At 36.3% G+C, this 25435-nt stretch overlaps 1 protein-coding gene across 5 annotated transcripts; it reads left to right on the forward strand.

Annotated features, from left to right (window-relative positions):
• The first annotated feature begins 452 nt into the window (after positions 1–452).
• LOC147511654 (ABC transporter G family member 42-like) lies at positions 453–10098 on the forward strand. 5 transcript variants are annotated; one of them, XM_086603305.1, is made up of 22 exons: positions 453–834; positions 1834–2043; positions 2169–2253; positions 2546–2705; positions 2779–2855; positions 2959–3012; positions 3358–3448; positions 3714–4015; positions 4377–4975; positions 5118–5278; positions 5356–5465; positions 5670–5823; positions 6038–6187; positions 6313–6488; positions 6568–6900; positions 7027–7317; positions 7391–7474; positions 7588–7721; positions 7840–8067; positions 8191–8362; positions 9100–9354; positions 9523–10098. In XM_086603305.1, exons 1-22 carry the CDS (start codon positions 485–487, stop codon positions 9790–9792), a joined length of 4446 nt encoding a protein of 1481 aa, XP_086459431.1. In that variant the 5' UTR covers positions 453–484; the 3' UTR covers positions 9793–10098. The 5 variants fall into 5 exon arrangements, with proteins under 5 accessions (XP_086459431.1, XP_086459432.1, XP_086459434.1 ...); XM_086603306.1 differs by having other exon boundaries at positions 6313–6461; XM_086603308.1 differs by having other exon boundaries at positions 732–834; positions 1847–2043.
• Positions 10099–25435: the final 15337 nt, after the last annotated feature.

Here is a 25435-nt window from a genome sequence, read left to right on the forward strand (position 1 = left end):
CGCAAAATCTTTGAAAATCTTACGGCATAGCAACACTTGGACAAGAATTGTAGCAGTGAGCACCTAATATATTTTCAAAGATTACGTAAAGATTCACACTAAAATCTGCCGTGTATTTCTTTCTAGATTAAATTTTTGAGTGCAAGTGCATCTCTTCTCTTCTTTAATTGTCAAGATCATGGAATTGAAATACGCATCTGTGAACCTTCAAAACTATCGCAATAATTTTTATTTAACACTTTAATCAAATTAAGAATAAATGACCACCCAAGTTAATTTCTAAAAGTACAAAGTATCTCTTACTAATTTTTCCCGGCCTATATATTTTGTGGAACAAGCAAAAAGAAAGACACTTTTACCTTTTCACCTTTTCACTTTCAAAACATATATAAGGACTTGTATCCCACTCTGTTTTCTCTAAGCTCTACACCACTCTGTTTTCTCTCTTTCTTTTCTTTCCTTCTTTTTTTGATCATTTTCATTAATGGAGGGGTTGGAGAGGATGTGGGATTCAGAGATGAGAATAAGTAGGAACTTAAGTAACAGGAGTTGGGGAATGGAGTCGAGACAAAGTCGACGTGTTGATGATGATGATGACGAAGAATCACTTAAATGGGCTGCTTTGGAAAAGTTGCCTACATATGATAGATTAAGGACTGGTATAATGACTTCCATTTTGGAAAATGAGAACCAGAGGACTAAGTTAGTGCACAAAGAAGTTGATGTTAGAGAACTTGATGTAAATGATAGGAAAGCTTTTATTGACAGAGTTTTTAAAGTTGCCGAGGAAGATAATGAGAAGTTCTTGAAAAAGTTTAGAGATCGGATTGACAGGTATACTTCTTTCTCAATATGGATGTCTTTTTTTCAATGTATCTGTGGAACATTTTGTGTTTGATTGTCTACATAGTATCTACCTTCATAACATATCCCATTTGTGTGTGTGTGATAGCGGAGTGGGGGTATAGTGTTTGCATTTTAACTTGTTTTACCTTTGGCTTTGGCTTTGGTTTCTAATTATGTGGTTTATTTAAGTGTAATTAGTGAAAAGTTTGTTTTGTCTTGCTTTTTTTTTTAACAAAAATATAATCCCTAATTAACTGTTGTACTTCATATATTCCCTCAAATTTGCAATGGAATCCTTAAATGTTCTTCTAACAAAAACGATTTGAAACAATGAATTGGTTAGGTCCTAGTTTAAGTATTTAGCCTTTTGCTCCTTGACAGCGCGGTCTTTTAGGGAGCGTTGGCCGGTTAACATTTGGTATCAAAGCTGTTCTTTTGAACCTTGGGAAGGATGGTGCCAAGTGACCAACTATTAAAATATTCATAGGTAAGGTCAAGAGGAACAGTACCATGGAAGCGTGGTGGAACTTTAGAAATTAAGATCCTAGGTTACGCAATTAGCTTTCCACACAGGGACAACTCCATATAACCTTATGATTCTATATTTCAAAATTGAACTTATAATCTATATTTCAAAGATTTCAATTAGCCTCCTTTGACAACTTACTTTAACCATGTTTGAAATGATCATGCAGAACTTTCCTATTTAATATCTTCCACTCTGTTTTAGACTAGCTCAGAACCCTATGACCACTGATCCCATTGATAGGTCTCCTAATCAAAATTTAATTTTACCCCTCTTTTGTTACAGATTTTTGGCTTATTTTGTGCTTTTTGTTTGAACTTATTGCTGATGAGCCTCTACTGTTTCCCCTCCTCCAACTCGAGGGAAGCATATGGGGTATAATGGAACAAGTCAAGCCCAGATACATTTTTCATTAAAATATATATGCGCTGATGGTTTTTTTTTTGGGGTATTCTTGCAAGGGTTGGAATCCAGCTTCCTTCAGTTGAAGTAAGGTTTGAGCATCTAACGGTTGAGGCAGATTGCTACGTTGGAAATAGAGCGCTTCCTACGCTCCTAAACAGCACTCGAAACATAGCAGAAATGATACTTGAATTATTTGGAATCAGACTAGCCAAGAGAAAAAAGCTCACCATCCTAAAAGATGCCTCTGGAATTATAAAACCTTCAAGGCATATAAGCTCAAAATCTCTCTAAACTTGTTTACTTTCTTTATTGACTGCCAATTTTATCGAATATGCATTTCTCTTGCACATGTTGACACTGGTACTTGATCGAACTTATGCTCTTGTTATAGGATGGCACTTCTATTAGGACCTCCATCATCCGGAAAGACAACCCTATTGTTGGCTTTAGCTGCAAAATTAGATCCCAGCTTAAAGGTAACTTTGCAAACCTGATCTTCTCTTATTATTTGAGTTGGATAAGTTGAAACTAAAAATAGAACGTGTTTTGCATTATGATCTGAAGTCTTAGTCTGATTCATTGAAAAGTAAAAACTAACAATGTGATGATGTGGCTCTCTTTTCGATTCTGCTAAACTTTGTTGCATTTCTATGGGAAGACTTTATGGATTAAAGGTGAATGAACTCACTGCTTATGTTGAAGTCAGCTCGGTTAACCACTGGCATGTTATATATGTTTTATGTTCCTCTTTTTCTGGTTGTGAATCAGGTGAAAGGAGATGTAACATACAACGGGCACAAGCTGAATGAATTCGTACCCCAGAAGACATCTGTGTACATTAGTCAGAATGATGTTCACACACCAGAGATGACTGTTAAAGAAACTCTTGATTTCTCCACGAGATGCCAAGGGGTTGGAACGAGATACGGTAATCTAAACGAAAGTTTCCACATATCCCCTTTTCTCAATTCGGTACACTAGTAAAGATGTTACTATAACAGATTTGCTAACTGAGCTTGCAAGGCGAGAGAAGGCTTCAGGAATTTTCCCCGACGCAGAAGTTGATCTGTTCATGAAGGTACACTTTCTCTACTTGTGTTATCTCACCTTCTGCTTCAATGCAAAATGTTTAAACCTTCAGATTCCAACTCCATCTTTGTCTTCAATTTGTCGTATTTCAGGCCACCGCAATGGAAGGAATAAAAAACAGTCTTCAAACCGAGTATATTTTAAAGGTACATCACGCTTTTCAATTCTCATAAGCAAAAGTGAATATAACTATGTTGTAATCTCAGAATCAAGATGCAAACTTATCATGTTCTCAAGACTCTGTGACATGGCTGCATGGATGTCATATTAAATCAATTCAGCCATATATTTACTAACATAGTATTCACATACAACGGTGCATGTTAATGAAAATCCAGTGAACGATCACTATATTTTGCGATATCTGCCGATTTTTTTCCGTGAGCGACATATAGTTATATTATAAAGGGTTGAAATGTATCCTGTTAAAACTTCGTTGGCATTTAGCTTGCCGACACTATAAGTATGTAACTTCTGTTGTTCACAAACAGATACTTGATCTTGATATCTGTAAGGACACAATCATTGGAGACCAGATGATGAGAGGAATATCAGGTGGACAGAGAAAGCGTGTCACAACAGGTTGATTCTATCTTTGGTTGAAAATCTGTAAGGTTGTTCAGCTATTTCTGTTTACAGTCTTTTATGCAGTAAGATAATTTATTAGGAAAAGGGTGATAGTCTTCATAAGAAGTTCATAGGATACAATAAGATAGTTGTTGGTTATCCATGCACTAAGTGTAGATTTATGGATTTAATCCAGGGGTGCCATGTGTAATGTGTTGACACATAATGGAATTCAGTGGTTATTCCATACTTGTTATACTGAAACCTTTTCATTAACACAGGGAGGTGATCGTCGGCCCCACCAAGACTTTGTTTATGGATGAGATATCCACTGGACTGGACAGTGCTACGACACATCAGATAGTCAAGTGCATGCAGCAGATCTCCCACCTCACTGAGAGCACAATTTTCATGTCTCTCCTTCAACCTGCTCCAGAAACATTTGATCTCTTTGATGACATTGTCCTTCTTTCTGAGGGTCAGATAGTTTATCAGGGTCCACGAGAAAATGTCCTGGAATTCTTTGAAAGCTGTGGGTTTCAGTGCCCCGAAAGAAAGGGCGCTGCTGATTTTTTGCAAGAGGTAAACATATATATTAGTCCGACTCTTGTATGAGCCATGGCTCTGAGCTATATCTAGCCATAAGTTTAAGGACAAATTCACTATTCTCAGTAGGTTTAAGAACAAGGTTTCCCTTCAACGCCTCCCTATTCCATCATCCTTTCATGAGTGCTGCCACCATTCTCCGTGACCAAGAATACTCAGAATAGAGTATGTTATGGGAATATCGGTGATGCATATGCTTATGTCATATCTCTCGCATGTTATGTCTAAAATTATGCCAAAGTAGGTCTAATATATGGTTTCAAAAAACTCCCACATGATGCACATATCTTCTTTCATGACTGGATAGAGGAATCAATAACATTTGTATTGGTTCCAGGTTACATCAAGGAAAGATCAAGAGCAATATTGGGCAGATAAGAGCAAACCATACCGATACATATCAGCCACTGAGTTCGTCTACCAGTTCAAGACATCCCATATTGGGCTACAACTCTATAGCAACCTATTGATCCCATACGATAAAAGTAAGAGTCACAAGGCCGCTCTTGTGTTCACTAAGTATTCCATCCCGAAAATGGATCTTCTCAAAACTAATTTTGGCAAAGAGTGGCTCCTTATCAAAAGAAATTCGTTTCTTTACATTTTCAAGACCATCCAAATCGTTGTTGTGGCATTCATTGGATCAACATTATTCTTGAGGACCAACCTACATGCTCGGAACGAAGTAGATGCATTCATCTACCTTGGTGCACTTACGTATAGTTTGATCACCAACATGTTCAACGGCTCTCCAGAGATCAATATCACCCTTTTAAGGCTTCCAGTGTTTTATAAGCATAGAGATCTACTCTTTTATCCAGCTTGGGCTTTCACCCTTCCAAACTTCTTACTCAGGATCCCGATTTCAATAGTTGAGACTTTTGTTTGGATGGCTGTGACGTATTACTCCATTGGGTTCGCCCCAGAAGCTAGCAGGTAGCTGAGTTCGCCAGGGAATTCTTTGTGTGTTATGAAACAATCTATATAGTAAACAACAGCCAGTTTTCATTTTACTTGGTATTTTTCTTAGTTGAGCACAAAAGGGAAGATTTCTACAATTCCCCCTCTTCTTTTGCAGGTTTTTCAAGCAATTTTTGTTGCTGGTTTTGGTCCAACAAATGTCTGCTGGGCTCTTTAAGTTCACAGCAGGACTTTGTAGGACACAAACAATCTCCAACACAGGCGGATCACTCGCTTTTCTTGTTGTGTACTTGCTTGGTGGCTTTTCCATCCCTCGAGGTTAGCCTTATCTTTGTATTAAATGACAACTTATATGTCGTCTGATACCCTGATGTAATCAAATATGTTTGTTGCAGATAGAATACCTCCTTGGTGGATCTGGGGTTATTGGTGTTCACCTCTGTCGTATGCTTACAATGCTATCTCTGTCAATGAGTTGCTCGCTCCAAGATGGATGGACAAAAAGGTCTGGTACTCATCAATTTTTTTTTAGTCATTCACTGGGAAGAATTAGAAAACAATTCTAAGCTAAACTTGTAAAAATTCATCCCCCAATATGGTTCTATATGTTTAATTTACTCTTATACTGTGACGGTTAAATTTGGTCTAGTTGTCCTTTTCCTTATAACGCTAAACATGCATGTTTACCAGGGTTGTAATTGTATTACAGGATTCCAACAACGTTACGACCCTGGGGGTTTCTGTACTAAAAACAATTGGTGCCTTTCCGCATAACTACTGGTTTTGGATAGGGGCAGGAGCTCTTTTGGGTTTCACTATTGTTTTTAATGTTCTCTTCACTATTGCACTTATGTACCTAGATCGTAAGTTATTTATCCATATCTGTTTTGAGTATATAGATTATTCACTAGTTTGTTGGTTATGACGATGGTACTTGAACAAAATTTAAGAAAGTCCATTATTACCACCAACTGCCGTCTACTATAATGTTGTTTCCGTTGTTCTCTCCTTTTTTTATATATATAATTTTTTTAAGAATGGAACTTCTCAGAATGTGTCTCTGCTTCTTTGTTATAGCACTGGGAAAACCGCAAGCAGTTTTATCTGAGCAAGTGTTCAATGGGATGGAAAGAAACCAAGAAGTAATGGAGGAGGCAATGCTCGAAATGTCAAGGCCGAATAGACAGGACTCTCGATCTTTAACTTCATATGAAGATAACAACATAAGTAAGAATTAGAAGTGTTTCCGGCCACTATCTTTAATGCTCATTAAATTGTACGAAAATGTTGGTTTCGAATTGGATTCTGGTTCTGATTCACAACCTTTCTTTCATAAACTTGGACCCTCTTAGGAGACAAGAAAATCCAATACCTGGGCAGTAAAACTTATTCTCGTGGACTACTTGGAAACACTGATTCATTTCATGAGGCCGGAAGTGGAGTTGCTTTAAATAGAGGAATGGTTCTTCCATTCACACCTCTAGCCATGTCCTTTGAGAATGTAAATTATTACGTCGACATGCCTCCAGTACGATGTTCTTAGTCTTTTCCATTAGTTTTTGTTTTCAATTAGGAATGAAGAACACTTACTTATTTGAGTTCGTTAGGAAATGAAAGTACAAGGAGTTGCAGAAAACAGACTTCGGTTACTAAGCGAAGTGAGCGGAGCTTTTAGGTCTGGTGTCTTAACTGCTCTGATGGGAGTCAGTGGCGCTGGAAAGACCACTCTACTGGATGTTCTTGCTGGAAGAAAAACTGGGGGATACATTGAAGGAGATATTAGAATCTCTGGCTTCCCCAAAAACCAAGCTACCTTTGCAAGAGTCTCAGGGTATTGTGAACAAAATGATATCCACTCACCTCAGGTTACTGTGAAAGAATCAGTGATATATTCTGCATTCCTTCGTCTCCCAAAAGAAGTCCGCGATGAGGAAAAGATGGTAGGACCATGGTCTTCTCATTTTTGTGTGCATTCAGATTTCAGAATTGCAATGAAGTAACAGAATTGTATTAGCTATGGTATAAAGTACATAGAAAGAAAAGTGAATGACTAAATTGCATTGTAGGTTTTTGTGGAGGAAGTTCTGGAACTAGTAGAGCTTCACAACCTCAAGGATGGTTTGGTGGGGATTCCTGGAATTAGTGGTCTGTCAACAGAGCAAAGAAAGAGGTTGACGATAGCTGTAGAGCTTGTTGCTAATCCTTCTATAATTTTTATGGATGAACCAACATCGGGTCTTGATGCAAGGGCAGCTGCCATTGTCATGAGAACAGTGAGGAACACAGTAAACACTGGAAGAACAGTAGTGTGTACAATTCATCAACCTAGCATCGATATTTTTGAAGCTTTTGATGAGGTCAGTTATCTCTCCCCCGCTCACTCCAGTGCTAACATGAAGTTGTTATTAGCTAAAATAATTCTCTCGCCAGATTTTACTAATGAAAAGAGGAGGACAAGTTATATACATGGGGCCTTTGGGTCATAACTCTCGCAAGATTATCAATTACTTTGAGGTAATCATGTCTTTCATTTTATTTGTGAAAAGAAAAGCTGGTACTTGTTTGGAGCATATATATTTGATGAGAACATAAGCTGACCCTGTATGTCATCTGTTTACTCGTTGCAGGCAATTCCTGGTGTCCAAAAAATCAAAGACAAATACAATCCCGCGACATGGATGCTGGAAGTGAGCTCAATTGCAGTTGAAGTTCGACTTGGGATTGATTTTGCTCAGCACTACAAATCATCCGCTTTGTATCTGTAAGTTCAGCTGTTCAAATTTATCAATTTAAAAAGCTCCAAGGGTGACCAGTTCCCTCCTTTAGTTGTGGTAAATTTTGTGGACTTCAGCTAACATTTGTCTGTCGATTATAACCAGGAGAAACAAGGAGCTAGTTAAGGAGCTGAGTGCCCCGGCCCCTGGAGCAAGAGATCTTTATTTCCCCACACATTACTCTCAACCAATGTGGGGACAGTTTAAATCCTGTTTTTGGAAGCAGTGGTTAACTTATTGGAGAAGCCCTGATTACAACCTTGTTAGGTTCTTCTTCACTTTGGCTGCAGCGCTCCTGATTGGAACAGTCTTTTGGAGGATTGGCACCAAAAGGTCAGCTTTGAGTTCTCCTACTCAAGAATTTTGCTGGACTTATATTCAGTAGAAACAAATGCTCAATGGTTACCTTTTGTTAAAATTTTCTGGTTAAAGGCATGCTATCTGTTTCTTGCACAGGGAGACCTCAGGTGAACTCCAAATCGTGCTTGGAGCCATGAATGCTGCTGTCCTTTTCATTGGTATCAATAATTCTGCTACTGTGCAACCAATTGTTGCCATGGAAAGAACCGTATTCTATCGAGAAAGAGCTGCTGGGATGTACTCTGCCTTACCCTATGCCATTGCCCAGGTAAGCTTTACTAGGTAATCCAAGTAAAATATATCAATGTCAGAAATTGTGATTCTAGCTCAATTCAGTCATTCAAGTCTGATGTTGATTTACCTAAATATATTGTTGAAAGAAAAAAAAAATCCACTTTTTTAAAGATTCATTTATATATGAGTTTTTGTAGTAACTTAGTAAGTCACTAAATTTACAGACTCATAAGTCTTATTCCATTTATACATTTATCCGGGGTTTAGAAGTGACACAAAGGATATGCCTCATGATTTTACTTAAGATGAAGTATGACCAAGATGTCTATGAAGCGTACCCACAAGGCTGTATACTTTGGACCGATGACTGCTTATTGTAACTGTAAGATTCCAATGCTTTTTAGCATTTAAAACATTATTTTATTCTTGTTTAAACTAATCTCAATTCGTATCCAAGTCCTAGCTAGCTAGTAAATTGTGAGATAGGGTCTCAGGTCTTAGTTCAAACTTATTGTGAACCTCTATAAATCAATCCACCAGAATAGCTCTCATCTTAACATTAATGTCTGGCTGTCAGTCGTACTCCTGAATTCTACCAGTATTCTGGAGCATAAATCATAAAGACTTGTATCCGTTATATTCCATAACAGAACTATATATGCACATTACATGACCATCAAAACAAAATTTTACCTCTGCGAGCCTATAAAACTTGTATTGTTAAGTGTATTTTCTACTTATTGGTTTTTGAACAATGATATTGTGATGTAGGTAGTCACAGAAATACCTTATGTGTTCGCCCAGACCACATACTATGCAGTTATTGTATATGCTATGATGAGTTTCCAGTGGACAGTAGCGAAGTTTTTTTGGTTCTTTTTCATCAGCTTCTTGACCTTCCTCTACTTCACTTACTACGGAATGATGACTGTTTCAATTACACCAAATCTCCAAATTGCATCCATCTTTGCGGCAGCTTTCTATGGATTATTCAATCTCTTCTCAGGATTCTACATTCCTAGAACAGTAAGATCATCTTCCAGTAGGCAGAAGTTTTTCTTGCTTAACGTTTTTCTTAAAACTTTTTTTGTTTAAATATAGTGTCTGTGACCGATATAACATGAGGCTAATAGTTATCTGATGCACATTTATTTCATCAGCTTGATACTTTTCCCAAATTTTAAAACAATGCAGAAAATACCGAAGTGGTGGATCTGGTATTACTGGATTTGCCCAGTCTCATGGACAGTTTATGGCCTTATAGTGTCACAGTATGGAGACATAGAAGACGTGGTCAAGGTACCAGGGTCAGGAGATCAGAAAATTAAAGATTTTGTAGCAAACTATTTTGGTTACGATAATGATTTCATGGGACGAGTAGCAGGAGTTTTGGTTGGTTTTACAGTCTTCTTCGCATTTTTATTTGCATTTGGCATCAACTCATTCAACTTCCAAAGTAGGTAGAGATATAGAACATAGAGCCTATGTGTTTATTGTCTAATTATTTTTAGTAAATCCAAATTTGCTATAAACAATCAATTTTCGTTTTTATTCTTTAAGCCTAATTTGGAAGTGTCTAGAAGTCCAGTTTGTGAGTTCTTAGAAAGTTACTATTATTATGATATAGATAGATTAGGAAAGTATTTCATAGCTAGTGTTTTAGTAGATTTCTAAGAATGATTTGATGGAATTCTCTATATAAAGAGCTTCATGGACGAAAATTGTAATCAATTCTTAAGTTTTAATTTATCTCGTTAATGTTTTAATAAATTTTTAATATCGCTTCCGCTACGTCACATATATATATATATATATATATATATATATATATATACACGGATTAATGCTTGTAACAGGAGAAAAAAAGAAAAAAGAAGAAAAGTGCCCCCCATCCCTTTGTATCATTATTTTCGCATTTTGTACGTATCCAAGTATCAAAGCCAGCCTATTCTCGTATTTAAAGGATTATCTACAGAAAATGACCAAAGGAAAGTTGAAGAAGAGATTAAGTGAACGTGCAGTTTATGTTGTTTTCTCATCAGACGAAGAGATAGCCCCTGTAGTGTCCACACGACCACACTGTTTGTTATCATCAACTAAATAGCAGTATACCAGCGCGCCTGCTTTGAGCCCAACCTTTAGTGGGGCATGAGCACATGACACATGTACATTGAATGACAGTAGAAGCAGTAACGATTGAGGGTCTGAGGCGTCTGTGTATGTATGTGGAAACTTCCTGCTTTAAAGCATAGTTGTGGTCAGTAAGGAATTGAATGAAATTTGAAAGAGGTCTTTCCTTGGAACGAAGATCATTGGCACCATGACCAAAAAGTTGAATTGCTGAAGAACATTACTTTATTAGCTTGGAATCGTAGGTGCTGTATGTTGTTGATGCTTCATGCTTGTGCCTTTACACCATCAGAGTGCAAATTAGATCTACATACAGGACAAGTAATTTTTCTCTCTTCACCCATGCAATAGTACATTTCTCGTGAAAGATGTGACCACACCCCGTCATTTTGCCTGCTCTACGATCCACCTTAATATGATCAGCCAAATAAATCGACGGAGCTCCCTGAAGAATGAATGATTTGATTAATTTGTTAAAACTATTACAATCCTATTTATATATAATTACACTATCCTATTTATAAGTGACAAGTGTCACTTTGTTACAACAGAAAAATAAACTCTAACAAACTCTGTAACTGACTATCTTCCAGAAGCTTTAGCTTTACATCATAACTGTCTACAGACCCCTCAAGCTGAAGTACTCTTTGAGAGTATTGAAAGCTTGGATTGCAAGTAAATGTGTCTTTGTCTTGATAATCCTTTAGTGAGTATATCTGCCAGTTGATCTTGACTACAAACAAATTGGATTTTGATTAGTAATCGAGAACTAACTCTCGACAAAGTGGTAATCAACTTCTATATGTTTTGTTCTCAAGTGAAAAACTGGATTTGAAGCTAAAGATATAGCACTCAAGTTATCACACCACAAGATTGGTAAGTGATACATTGGTAGTTTCAAATCCTTAAACAATTTCTTGACCAAGATAGCTCAGAGTCGTGTGTGCTAAAGATCGATACTCTAATTCGTCTTTGGACCGAAGCTACGGTTGGTTGCTTTTTGGCAGACCAAGAAATAGGTGTTGAACCATAGTAAACAACATATCCACTAGTCGACCTTCTATCGGAAGGAGAACCACCCGATCGCATCGAATAACATTAATCTGGAGGCGAACCTTTTGTAATCGAAGACCATTTGAGATTGTACCTTTCAAATATCTAAGAATCCTTTTGCAAAGTAGCAAAGTGTGGTGTTCTTGGACAATGTAAGTACTAACATACTTGATTAACCGAGTATGCAATATCCGGTCGAGTCCATGTGAGATATTCCAAAGCCCCAACCATTGATCGTAGATTGAGCCATCTTGTAGTTCAGTCACCGATGTAGTATCAAGCTTTTCGGTAGATGATTTGGTGTTGACATAGGCTTTGCTCCCTCCATATTATATTTCTTCAATAAATCCAATACATACTTTGGACCGACAGATAAACATCCTTTCTTGTGATCTAGTTACTTTAAGGCCCAAAAAGTAACATAACTCACCAAGATCTTTAATGGCAAACTTGCTGGCTAGAAACTCAATACCTTGTTGACAATGAGAAGGTGAAGATCCTGTAATGATATCATCAACATACACTAATAGATAAGTGAGATTACCTTTTTGATCTTGAACAAACAAAGAGTTATCTGCACTTGTTGCATAAAAGCCCATTGATAACAACACAGCCATGAGAGAAGAGTACCAAGCTCGAGGTGCCTGTTTCAGGCCATAGAGTGACTTCAGAAGCTTACACACATGAGTAGGCTTTTCTTTATTTTCAATTCCTTGTGGCTGAGTCATGTACACCTCTTCTCTTAAGATTCCATGTAGAAACATATTAGAAACATCCAATTATTTTACCTTCCAATTCTTTTGAACAGCAAGAGTTAGAACAAGTCTAATTGTAGCAGCTTTGGCTACAAGACTAAATGTTTCAAAGTAGTCCACTCCTTACAATTAATCTAGCTTTTAGTTTGTCAAGTGCACCAGTAGGTTTCTGCTTAACTCAAAAAACCCACTTATTCTTAACCACATGCTGATTTCTGTAAGGAACTAGAACCCAAGTATTGTTCTTCTGTAAGGCATTAAACTCTTCTGTCATGGCTTGTCTCCAACCTGAGTCTTTAATGGCTGGACTAAAACATGTTGGTGTAGATGGTAAGGTATGAATATTAGCTTAATAACATTGAGGAAGAGGATGTTTAGTGTTGTTGAGGGTAGCCAATACTGAAAAGATTTTCTTTTTCCTAATAATACCAGCCTTCCTTCTTGTTTGCATTGAGTGTTCTGTAACAGTTGTAGTAGATGGTTGCATTGGTATATTATGGATGGAAGGATTTGATTCTGAGGTTGATAAATGTTCAGACGAAGTTGATTCTGGTATTGGTGAATTAGGAAGAGATGCAAAATTGTTGTTTATTAGTAAGACGGAAGAATGACTTGAGTCTGATGTTTGGACGAATGAATTTTCAGAAGGTATGAAGGGGTTGAACATTAATGTTGAAGAATTTGAAGAAGATTGAACTGAAGGAGAGAAGAAAACAAGATTTTTGAAAAGGAAAATGGTTTTCATTAAAAACAACATGCCGTGAGACATATACTCTCCCTGTAAGACTGTCTAGACATCTATAGCCTTTGTGATTAAGACTATATCCTATGAAAATACATTCTTGGCTTCTAGCTTGAAACTTGTTTGTTGTGTAGGGTTTTAACCAAGAGTAGCATGCACAACCATAACTTTTAAGGAAAGTATAATTTGGACTTGTGTTGAATAGTTTTTCATAGGGAGAAATATAGTCAAAATGTTTGATGGGTAACCTATTGATCAGGAAAACTGATGTTTGGAAGACTTCAGTCCAATAGGAGTAAGGCATATTGCTTTGAGAGAATAGAGTTCTACTAAGGTCAGTGATGTGTCTGTGTTTTCTCTCTACAACACCATTTTGTTGTGGAGTGTGAGGACATGAAAACTGATGTTTAATACCACTAGTGATAAGAAAGTCTTCAAAGGCAATGCTAGTAAACTCACCTCCTGAATCTGATCTAAAAATCTTGATTTTCTTATCAAGCAAATTTTCTATTTGAATTTTGAAGTGTTGAAAAATAACATAAAAATCAGACTTCACAAACAAAGGATAGATCTAACAGTAATTTGAAAAATCATCCACAAAGCTAGCATAATATTTGAATCCAGAAGTAGATATAAATGGTGATGGACCCCATAAATCCACATGTACAAGTTCTAGAGGACAAGTAGCTCTAGTTTTGGACCTTTCAAAAGAGAGTTTACAACTTTTGCCAAACTGGCAGTTGCTACAGAAACTTGACTCTGAGTCTTTATTCAAAGGAAGCTGAAACTTGTGAATAATTTTGTTGAAGACATAAGATGCAGGATGACCAAGTCATTGATGCCAAAGGATAGGAACAGCTCTTTCACCAATAAATGCTTGTGTCTTGTTACCAATGAAAGCAGGGGAAGGAAATGTGCTTGATGCAGTAGTTGGTAGGGAAATTGGATATAGGCTATGCCTATGTGGTCCTTGAAAAAGGATCCTCTGTGACTTGTTGTCCTTCACAAAGAAATGGGATGATGTGAAAGTCAAAGAGCAATCATTATCAGACGTAAACTTATGCACAGATAAAAGGTTTTGGGAAATTTTTGGTACATGCAACACATCTTTAAGTAGAAACTTTGAAGAAGGTGTAGATAAAGTAATGTTACCAGTATTAGCTATGTTTATAGCTTGTCCATCCCCAACAGTGACTTGATCAGATCCATTATATGTATGAGGAAATTCCATATTGGTGTAATCAGCAGTCATGTGATTAGTCGCGCCACTGTCTGCATACCAGCTTGTATTCTGCGAACTTGATGCTTCATTTCTGTGAGCAACCATTGCTTTCAGTTGCTTTGGTGGAATTTTACCTTGAAAGGCATAATTCATCCTATCAAAGCAGTTTATGGCATAATGACCCACCTTGCCACATATTTGACAAACAGGTCTGGTTCCTGGATTGAAACCTTGGCCTACTTGACTGCCATTGTAACCACCACTTGCTGGTCCAGACTGAAAACACTTATTTTCACCATTATAACCACCATCTCTTCCAGCAGTGTTTCCAAAATTGTTACTTCCACGCCCATTGTTATAAGAATTTCCATTGTTATTGTTATAGTTCCCATAACCTCTTCCATTACTTCTTCCTCTGCCAAATACTCATCCTCTGCTGTTATAACTGCCTCTATTATTTCCTCCATTGTTATTATATTGATTATAACTTCCTCTGCCAGCTGCATAAGCTTTAACGTTCTCAGATTGAACAAGTGTTCTATGAGATTCTTCCACACTCAATTCCTCACTTAACAAAAGACCATGTAATTCATCTAAAGACACATCCTCTTTTCTTGTTCCTATCGAGGTACATAATGGTTTATACTCAGCAGGTAATCCAGCCAAGATTTAAATCAAAATATCAGCATTATCAATATAACAACCTGCTTGAACTAGATTATCAGACACTTCTTTGATTTTTTGCAGGTATTCTGTCATGCTTGATGTTCCTTTCTTAATGGACTGAAGCTTTAATTTCAATTGATGAATATGCGATCTTGATAGAAGAGAGAATCTCTTCTCTAATGTTAACCATAGTTCTCTTGCTGTGGAAGCACCAACCACATAAGACAACAAACTCTCTGAGATCGTAGCATTCAACCATATCAGCACACATTGATCTTTTTCCATCCATTCACTACACGCGGGATTCTCAATCACCGTAGTAACACCATCTTCAATACCAGAAACATATTCATCTTAACATGATTTTGATCCATCAATATATCCAATGAGTTTACACGTTTTAATAATGGGTAAGAACATTGATTTCCAAAGAACATAATTGTCTTTGTTTAGTTTGATGGTAACTAGATTTGACATATTAGAAAAGGACTTATTAAACATCTTTACTTTCAATTGAAATCACAATCGAGTATCAAGAATCAGAATACAAATTGAAATCAAAAGCTTGATTTCAATCAAATTCAAGATATGAAACACAAACTAGAATAAATTTGACGATTACTTGAATCACTGAAGAATCACTACTTGAATCACTGAAGAAGACGAAGATCATTAGGATCAATTGTCACGAGACAAAAAATGCTCCGATACCATGAAGAATGAATGATTTGATTAATTTGTTAAAACTATTACAATCCTATTTATATATAATTACACTATCCTATCTATGAGTGACAAGTTTCACTTTGTTACAACAGAAAAACAAACTCTGTAACTGACTATCTTCCAGAAGCTTTAGCTTTACATCATAACTTTCTACACTCCCCACTATTTTCGACATGAACCATGGTTCATGCTTCAAGCGCAATCCCATGTTATATGTCGTTAATGATTGAAGAGCGACAATCGGTGCTACACACGTTTCCTCAAATTGAGATCTCTAATACGTTGTTGCTCATTCTAGACTTCTAGTAATGTTATCTTCTTTGTAACTTGTGAATTATATAAAAGAAGATATAAGGTGTAGTCACTTCACTGCTTCTTAACGACGTAAGCTAGTGCTACAAACGAAGATAATTAAAACTAGCAAAACAAAATACGAAAATTCTAAGGCAACATGTTAAACTGAATTTGTCAAACAAACTGACGTGGCTGCTAGCCTGCTAGTTCATGTGTTCTAGAAAAACTGATTAACAATCAATCCATTTGTTTGTTTGTTTGTTTGTTCTTGATATGTGTCAGTACCCTTCACTCTCAACCACTCGTAGCAGACTACGTATCCAGACTACAAGCAGGTCGTAGATACGACCTAAGGTCAGGTCGTCCAAACGACCTAGAAAATGTAATCGTTGCAAGCTAGTCAACAACATCATTAATGAGAGATCATTACTTCGTAACAGAAGGAGTAAAAATAATCATCAAGACAGCACAAAAGGGGGATCTACCCCTATAAAAGGAGGCGTCTTCTCTATTCTCAGGAGAGGCCAAAGCTCCATCTTCTCAATCATCTATTTCCATCTCCTATCCAATCAACCAATCAAAAGCTTGAACTACGTCCAACTTGATTCAAGTTCACTAAAGAACTCGATACGTAGGCAGCTCGACATAACCAAATTCAATCAAACAAATAATACCTAAACATTGGCGCCATTCGTGGGGTCGAAGTTCTTGAGAAAACTACACTTTTCACTTGTTATTCTCAAGCCCACGAAGCATGGTGTTGGCTGTTCCCAAACAATCAATCAAAAAGCTTGCTTGCCATGGAGTTAATCCGTACAAGAAATTAAAGATAAGTTTTTCTTTATCGATTTGCTTAATATTTCATAGTTTCATACTACAGAGCCTTTTGAGTTGGTTTTGCTTATGGTTCATGTGGAACACCAAAAGTTCAATTCATTTGGGAACAATCTTGTTTCTATTCAAATATTATACCCCTTCTTATAAAGTAACAAGTATGTGAACCGTGGTATGCATCGGTTTATTTTAAGTCTTAAAACCCATCACTTGAGATCGATAGGAAGCATGGTTTTTCAAATTCTAATTCAAGAAGTATGAAGTGGTATACAAATGTTAGGGGGTTAGGTTAGTTAACTAGTATCCCCCCCAAGATGGAAAATTAGAGTCTTCCCCCAAATACACACAAAACACACACAGTCAACATTATTAAAAAAGGTGCTTCTAATTTGTACAAAAAAGAAAGAAAAAAGAAAGGCTATTTGATAGTTATGTGGGTGTTGTGGGAAGTTCAACCATCATTTAGTGGAGAGAAGAGATAAAATACAATGGGAATGATTATATGAACTCCACTTTATGGTGATTTCAAAATTACTCCACTCCTAAAAGTGGACTTACAAGTTATGAATTGAGGGCTAAATGTTTTTGTGGAGATAGACATCACATGTTGGAGAACACCCCCCACAAAAAATCAGTTCAATTGAATATGTTTAACTTTGTCAAAAGTTGTTATTAAATGAAAAAAAAATATGGGCCGTTGGATAATCTCCAAATAAACTGATTTTTTGTGAGATGATCCTTATTATATCGAGAACATCTCCACTAAAAATCAGTTTCTAATTCATTGTATTTAGTAGCTAGTGGAGCAACTTTGGAGTCACTTTAAGTAGAGTTCATATAACCATCCCCAAATACAAAATAATAAGCTACTTACTATAGCAGAAATCATCGGCACAAGTTCCTTATAATTCCCTCACCATTTTCCCACCAAAAACTCAAAAAGGCCGTACACAGTTACACTTTACAAATAGAAACCGTAAATATATAAGCAAGCAGAAAAACATTGACGCCAAGCTGCTTGGGGTGGGACCAAAAGTTGTTGTTTGCTAAATGAACACCATGTGTCTATGTCCATCAGGTCAGCGTCCAGTCGATCTATGGTGCTAGCTGCTTGTTCTTGATGCTTGCGTCTTAAGCCATTGTATTATATAGTAGCACAAATTAGATCGGCAAAAAGGACAAGTAATTTTCTCTAGACTCACCCACGACGAAATATAACTCGAGTGGTAAGTGTGATTGCATCCTGTCTTTTTTGCTGCACCCTTAATTTCTTCCAAACAAATTGAGCATACCTCCCCATTATCTGCCACATGAACCGTTATTAACCCTTCTAGAGCAATCCTTTGTTGCCTGATTTTTGTGGAGTTTGCTTCGAGAGCTACAACAATGGGTGATGTTGAGTGCACATGCTCTCTCCACTCACTCAGTGCTGGCTCATCCATTAGGCGAGTTAGGCGGCCGCTTAAGGCCTCAGATTTGGAAGGCCTCAAAATTTCCTTGTTTCTCCTTGCACATGTTTGATATTACCATTTTTTTAAAAGGCAAACAAAACACAAAAAAGACAATGTCGTCTATTTGTTTTTTCCAATTCTCCCCACCGCACTAAATTTCTGGAATTGAATTGGTTTAAAGGAAATAATATCCAGTGGTCCACTACATAATTTGTATCTCAAAACTATATGCCAAATCTGATGGCTAAAAACACGTAGTAGTCTAATTTTTTGTGGGAGTGTCCTCATCTAGTTAGACCTCTTAACTGGAAAGAATAAATGGAAATAGAAAATCCCACGGTTAATGCAAAATCTCCACATTCTATGGCACCTTTTCCACTTCTTCTTAAGTTAATTAAAGACAAATTTAATTATCTCTTTCTCAACGTCTCTCTCTCTCTTACTACTTCCATTTTTCACTCCCAAACTATTGATATCTTAAAATCACATTCTCACAATCTCACAAATTGGTATTTAATACTTTTGTATTTGGAAGGTAATCAATTTATACTCTTTAATGTGAAATTGATAATTTCTTTTTTGATATGAATCTATTATTTACATATTATTCTCTGTTGTCAATTTCAGAAATTCTTTGCATTTTGGCGCCTATTAACAGAGTTACACACTAAAAAGAAATTAAAAGGGCACTAATTTTCTCGTAAAAATCGGTGATTTTGTTCTTTTCTCTTTGTTCATTATTTTTTGATGTCCTTTTATTGTAAGTATGTCAAGAAAATTTGATTCTGGATATACCAAACTCAAAAGAAAGAGAAAAGAGGAAGAATTGATTCAATCGCAAAAAGGGGCTCTTCTTAAGTATGTCACTAAAACTAAAGAAAATGTGCCAACTAGTTCTACTGAAGAGTTAGTAAATGAGCCACCAAGCAATTTAACACAATTAGAAAATAACGAAAGACCGGAACAAATTGATGGAGATGAAAATATTACTGATAATGAAATGCATAGAAAATAACGAAAGACCGGAACAAATTGACGAAAGAAGCAATTGCGGAGCTGGATACTCTAGGGAGGAGTCATACAAGGACAACACTTTAATTATGCAGCTCCTGAGAGATAACCTCACTTTGTAGACCTCTGACATGTAGGATGATGGGCCAGACGAGATAAGGAGGTAGTTTGTTGTTTTTATGTGCTTTGATTGTCAGAAATATAAAGCATATGTCTAGTTGAGCTGCTGCTTCATTCTTCCAAGCTATTGCTCATCAATACTTGTCTTTTATTGGAATTATTTGTGAATGTATTGAGACCGTGAAATCAGCTTATTATGATTGATTTATGGTGTTTGCATGAATTGGATATGAAATGTTGGAATAAAAAAAAAAAACTTGTCAATGAGCTTAGAAAAAAAGGCCTCACTTTGGATCGTCGCCTAAGGCCACATCCACCCTTGAGCCGGCCCTGCACTCACTCCCTGGAATGTTTCTAATCTCCGGTGTGCTGCTCATTCTAGTCTGAATTCCTTCGTAAACTATCTTGTTTGAGTCACTTATAGGTAGTAATATTTCTGTTCTCAACGTATGAAGTAAGTTACATAGATTTACTGTGTGCGTGGCTTGGAGAAGAAGTCAATTGAAGGTGTTCGTAAATAAAAACAGGCTAGATTTATTTATGTCCGACACCAAATTTAAGTCCTGTACTCCTGTTTCTCAGCTGTTAAGACAATTGGTCTAAACCCAATTACAGGTTTGGAAAAAGAAAAGATAGATGCATTCGGTATATAATGGAGAGTATTTTCAATTTCCAAATGCACGGTTTTCTTTGCATTCCAACTTTGGGCCACAAACTTAGTAAATATTTTGGTTTCAAACTCCAGTAGTTCTATGGAGACAGGCATTTTGGCCTGGTTTAGTGACCGGGCTGACCTGTCTTGTAATTTTCTACTCTCTCAACTCCACTATTCAAACAAAAAAAAAAACAAAATTATTCTACTACCCTTCTTACTCTCAATAATGGAAACCCTCTCTTCTTTCTTCCACATCCATTTACCTACATTCCAAATTCCTCTCAAATTGTTGTCATGCCGATTTCTCATCTAATACTTGAAAAAACGAAACACAAAAATCTCATCTATAAACCAAAAAAATAACATCAAATTAAAAGAAGGGTTGTTCTATATGAATAAACAACTTTGAACAAATTATTGTAAACAAACTGACGTGGCAGTGCAATATTCATGTTGCAGTGCCAATTACCATTGTCATATGGATATTGTAGTGTTAACTCTCATTGCTATGTTGCACTGTTTATAAAAAAAAAATGTATATAAACGATGAGAATTTATCCAAATCATTGCACTATCAAATCTCAATGTTTACCTCTACAACATAGATGTTGTACTATCAAATCTCACTGCAACGTTGCACTGTCAAATCACACTATTTACCTCTGCAACATGGGTGTTGCACTATCAAATCTCACTGCAACATGGATGTTGCACTGTCGAATCCCACTGTTTATCTCTACAACATGTGTGTTGCACTATCAAATTTACCTCTGCAATATGGATGTTGCACTATCAAATCCCACTATTTACTTCTACAACATGGGTGTTGCACTATCATATCTCACTGCAACATGTTGCACTGCCATATCAGTTTGTTAAAAATAATAGCCATGTTGCCCTATCAAATACTACTACAACATGAATATTGTTGCACTATCAACTCCCATTGCACGTCAGTTTGTTCACAATTGTTTGTTCAAAGTTGTTTATTCATATAGAATTTTTGTTAAAAGAAAAATTGAGGTGAGAATTGGGTTGGCTAGAAAAGAGGATTTCAAGAATTGGTGCCATTAATGGAACATCCCTCTTCTTTGCTTTTTTTTGGTGTTTGTCTTTTTTCTTAAACCGGAAATTGGTACTGTTCGGGTGAGAGAGAAGAGATCAATGTTTTACATACAAAGAGGGGATGGGGGTTTAACTAAGGAGTCCTTTATAATGGGCATTAGGACTTGGGATGTGTGTGGTCCTCCAGTGCAAGGCCCAAAATATCGAATTCGGTGAATATTTCGGTGTACCTAATAACCTATATATATCGGATATATCAGAAATATCAGATATATCCATTTTTTTTGTGACCAGTCCAAACTATCTAAAATATCAGAAATATCGGTAAAAAAATATCATAAAATATCAAAAATATCAGATATTTATATTTAAAAAATGGTCAAAAAGTCAAACGATATATATCGTAAATATCGCATATATAAGTTATATCGGCAATATAAAGTTTTATATCGAAAATTCCGATATATATCGAAAAAAAAAGATTCAATATTCGGTGGATATATATCAAATATATCGATATCGGTGTACCAAAAAAATGATATATATATCGAATATATCAGTGATATATCGGATATATCGGCGATATTAATTGGTGTATCATGTAAGTGAGTTTCTCTCTCACATTGTATCCTCTTTACATCCTAATCAATACAAAGAGGGGATGGGGGCTATTTTCGGTTTATTCAATTTTTTGTCATGTAGTAAAATGTTAAAGAGTCAAAACTAATTGCCACGTCAGCCCTGTCACTAAACCATGCTAAAAATACAGTCGCCCTAGAATTATTCTTCAAACTCGTCAAAGGAATGACTGCACAAAACTTGATTTAACAAAAAAATAAATCAAATCAAATCAAATCAAACAATCTTATACTATTTTAAAGAGAATGGTTCAGTGAATAGTGACTTTTTTCTGTATACCTTTATCCGATTTCAATTATTACAATCATGGTCAAAAGGACATTATGTAATAACATAGGTGAAGGAGAGATAAAAATGTCAATTTGTACAGTGAAATTTAGACAGTTCTCTCCAGATTTAGCACATTGCCCTCAATTTTACAAACAATTGCGAGATTGACACTGGGCTTTAGAAAAACATGTCATAGGCATACACAGTTTCTCTCATTTTTGTTCACCTTTTAATAATCACATGCAACTACTCGTGCCAGTATACTTTTACTTAGTAAATGGTAATGAAGGGGTTAGTTAAACAAACTCCATCTATTGTGACTCCAATCTAACGCCAAATCTTGACCGTCCGATTGTGAACTATCGCATGGATTTGTCCAAACTACTAGGCTAATTATAAGCAGGGGTATTTTCGTCTTTCCAAACTTCCTTTTAGGCAATTAAAAAAAAAACTCACGCAACCACTTCGTCTTCCCAACTCCACAACGTGCCTCTTCTCTAGAGCAAAAGAAGGAGGAGCACTAACTCCATCTTCTTAATATGACGCCAACGTCTGCTCCACCATCTCTTACTCATTTTCTTTGTCGCCACCAAATCTTCATTCCCCCAAAAGTTCGTGCTTTACTTATAACTAAGAAATACCAAATCAGAGGTGAGGTTTTTTTAAAGCTTTTTGTACAACTAGACTAGATTAGTGGTGTTTAAAATTAGAACTTGTAGACCTAGGGATGTCCAAACGGGTACCCAACCCAGCCCGAATCCGACTTTTTGGGTTTTGAACGGGTATAGGGTTACTCGGAACCAGGCTGGTTTTCAGCGAGTCGGCTTTGGAGTCTGGTATTTTGTTGAGAAGTGTGACCAAACCCTACCCTAACCCTATATTTCAAGTACCCATCAGGCTCGCGTTTAGGTTTCGGGTAGGATAAAACCCGATATAAATGAAAAAATAAGATAATAAGAAACCTCATTTGAAATATATATCTACATTTTTTTTTTCGGCTATCCACTAATCATTCAAACAAAATAAAACTTCTAATGAACTTGGAAGTAATTATCACCTATACTTGGACATAATTCTTTCATATGCTTTAAAAATAGATGGACTCGGAAGGAACTATAAACTATAAACACATGATCGATCACGTGCAATTGGCGAAAAAATAGGAAATCCTGACATAAATTTGTCCATAATCCAATATATTAAATAACTAATCATTGTAAACATGAATGAGATCATAATCCAAATATTTCTCTAACTCATTTTTTTATATGAGATTAGTAGTAAGCAATTTAAACTGGATTTGGGGTCCGGTTTTGGTTCGGGTTCAGTGTTGGGCTTTTTAGCCCTTTTAACGGATTTAGGGCTAAACTATTGGGTCGGGCTCGGGTTTAGAGAGTGTGACCAAACCCTACCCTATGTATTTCGGTCTGGGTTCGAGTTTGGGTTTTGTCGAGTTCGGACAGGGTTCAGTGCGGGCTTTTTGTTCGGGTTTCAGGCAAGATAGACATCCCTATGTAGACCTGCAATCAAATTGGTTCTATGTTTCATACAAAAAAAACTATTTTGCTGGTTCACAATGCAACCACATTTTCCCGCCTAAAAATTTGTTTTCACGTTGATTTTTTTTATTACGCTTTCAATTTATTTTTTCTAAATGCATCTCAAGTGTGCTTAATTGACTTACATATTGCATTTATATTTCGTAGTCCGACATTTTTATTGCTGCTGAATTTTATTAATAATTTGTATTTTTTTTTTATACTTTTCATTATTGATTTGTTCAGAATGGACGAGGAAGTGGAGGAAATGATCTTGTATAATTGATGGAGTAGTTCCCAACAATGAATTTCCTTCTTTATTCGTTGAAACTCCAAATGAAGTGTTAGAGAAATTGGGTGTACCAAAAGTGGGGATGAGTTATCAAAGTCTAGAGGAAGCAAAATCATATTATTTGGAGTATGGTAAACAAAATGGTTTCTTAGCTCATGTTCGTAGTACCCAAAAAAGATCTAAAGACCGTAATGATGATGAGGTGACAGTTTGTGATATGGTTTGTGCCCAAGCGCAATAGTGAGTAGTGCACAAGAATCAGAGGTGTTAAGACTTACACATAGTTTCTTTGTGGCCAATCAAGTAGTTTATGAAGCAGCGAGAGATAATGAGAAGTTTAAAATGTTCATTGATGCCATGACCACACGACACTGATTGAAAGTTATGTTATACTCGATGCAACTAGAAAGGTGCAAGTGCCTTCACCAATTGATGCTAATGAAGAACAAGAGCCTCCGATTGATGCATGTCTCCCGACCAATTATTGCTTTTAAACCCAAATATTTCACAAAGAAAAGGGAGGAAGAAAGATACAGGTAGACATAAAAAGCCAATCGAGATCTCTCAGGAGAAAGGTTTGAGGGCATGTGGACAATGCAAGCAGAAAACAACCCATGACAAAAGGAATTGTCCATAGAATCCATATAAGAAAAATAAATGTTTAACTGAAGTTATAGAACAAAGTAAGAACCTTTCTTTTTTTCATTTTTTTTTCAAGTTCCTTTTGTCATCACTATTATTTAATATGTGCTTAATAGCAGGTAGTGGAGCTTTGAATTGAGATGGCGTTACTATGTCGGCAAGCTTTTGGAGCAGATTTCTTAGGAGTGACTTTGTGGTAGTAGATTTTGGTGGCAGATTTCTAGAAGAATGACATTGGTGTATAAATTTTGATAGCAAGTTGTCTTAGGATTTTGTATTAGGCAGTTTGCTTAGATTTTTTTTTGGGTACCAATTTGTAACTGAGGATTGCAACAATCGTAATTTTGATAAGTTAATGTGGTCTCGTACATTTAATTCAATAGATAAATTCAGCAGGTTTGTTTTGTTAAGTAGCAACTCTATTATTTTCTTTAGTATTGATAGGGAGTTCAATAACATTGTTTTGTGTAAGGCATGTTGTTCAAGTTGATAAATGAGAGTATCCTCATTACCAAGCATTTTTCCAGGTTGCTTGGGTGTTTAACGCATTCTCAAGGCGACATTATCATTCATAAGATTACCAATTGCAACATGACGACGCTAGCAACTACATTCCAGCACCACCATTCCCACACGTTACTAGTTCTTGGACAGAAAATTTAAATCATTCCAACACCAATCTTGTTAAAATTTTGTTACTAATTAAAGGATCTTGGTGGATTTGAACCACCATCATCTTTGGATGTCTCCAAAGTGCTCTGCCATTTGAGCTAAAGATCCACCAACTAAAAAAAACATCAAAGAAAACAATCTCAACTTTGCAAATAAGTAAAAACTCCATAAAAATCACTCACGGGCATTTGATCAAGCACATACTGCGTTCCCTATATGTCCAAAATCCATGTGGCGTTATTTTGTGCCACTTCATATTCATATCCAAGTTCATGTGAGTACAGTACAAATGTTTTCCCCAAGTAAGACTCCAACGCCCATCTTGATAAG

This window comes from Coptis chinensis, chromosome 3 (assembly GCF_015680905.1).
Source record: "Coptis chinensis isolate HL-2020 chromosome 3, ASM1568090v1, whole genome shotgun sequence".
Lineage (NCBI taxonomy): Eukaryota > Viridiplantae > Streptophyta > Magnoliopsida > Ranunculales > Ranunculaceae > Coptis > Coptis chinensis.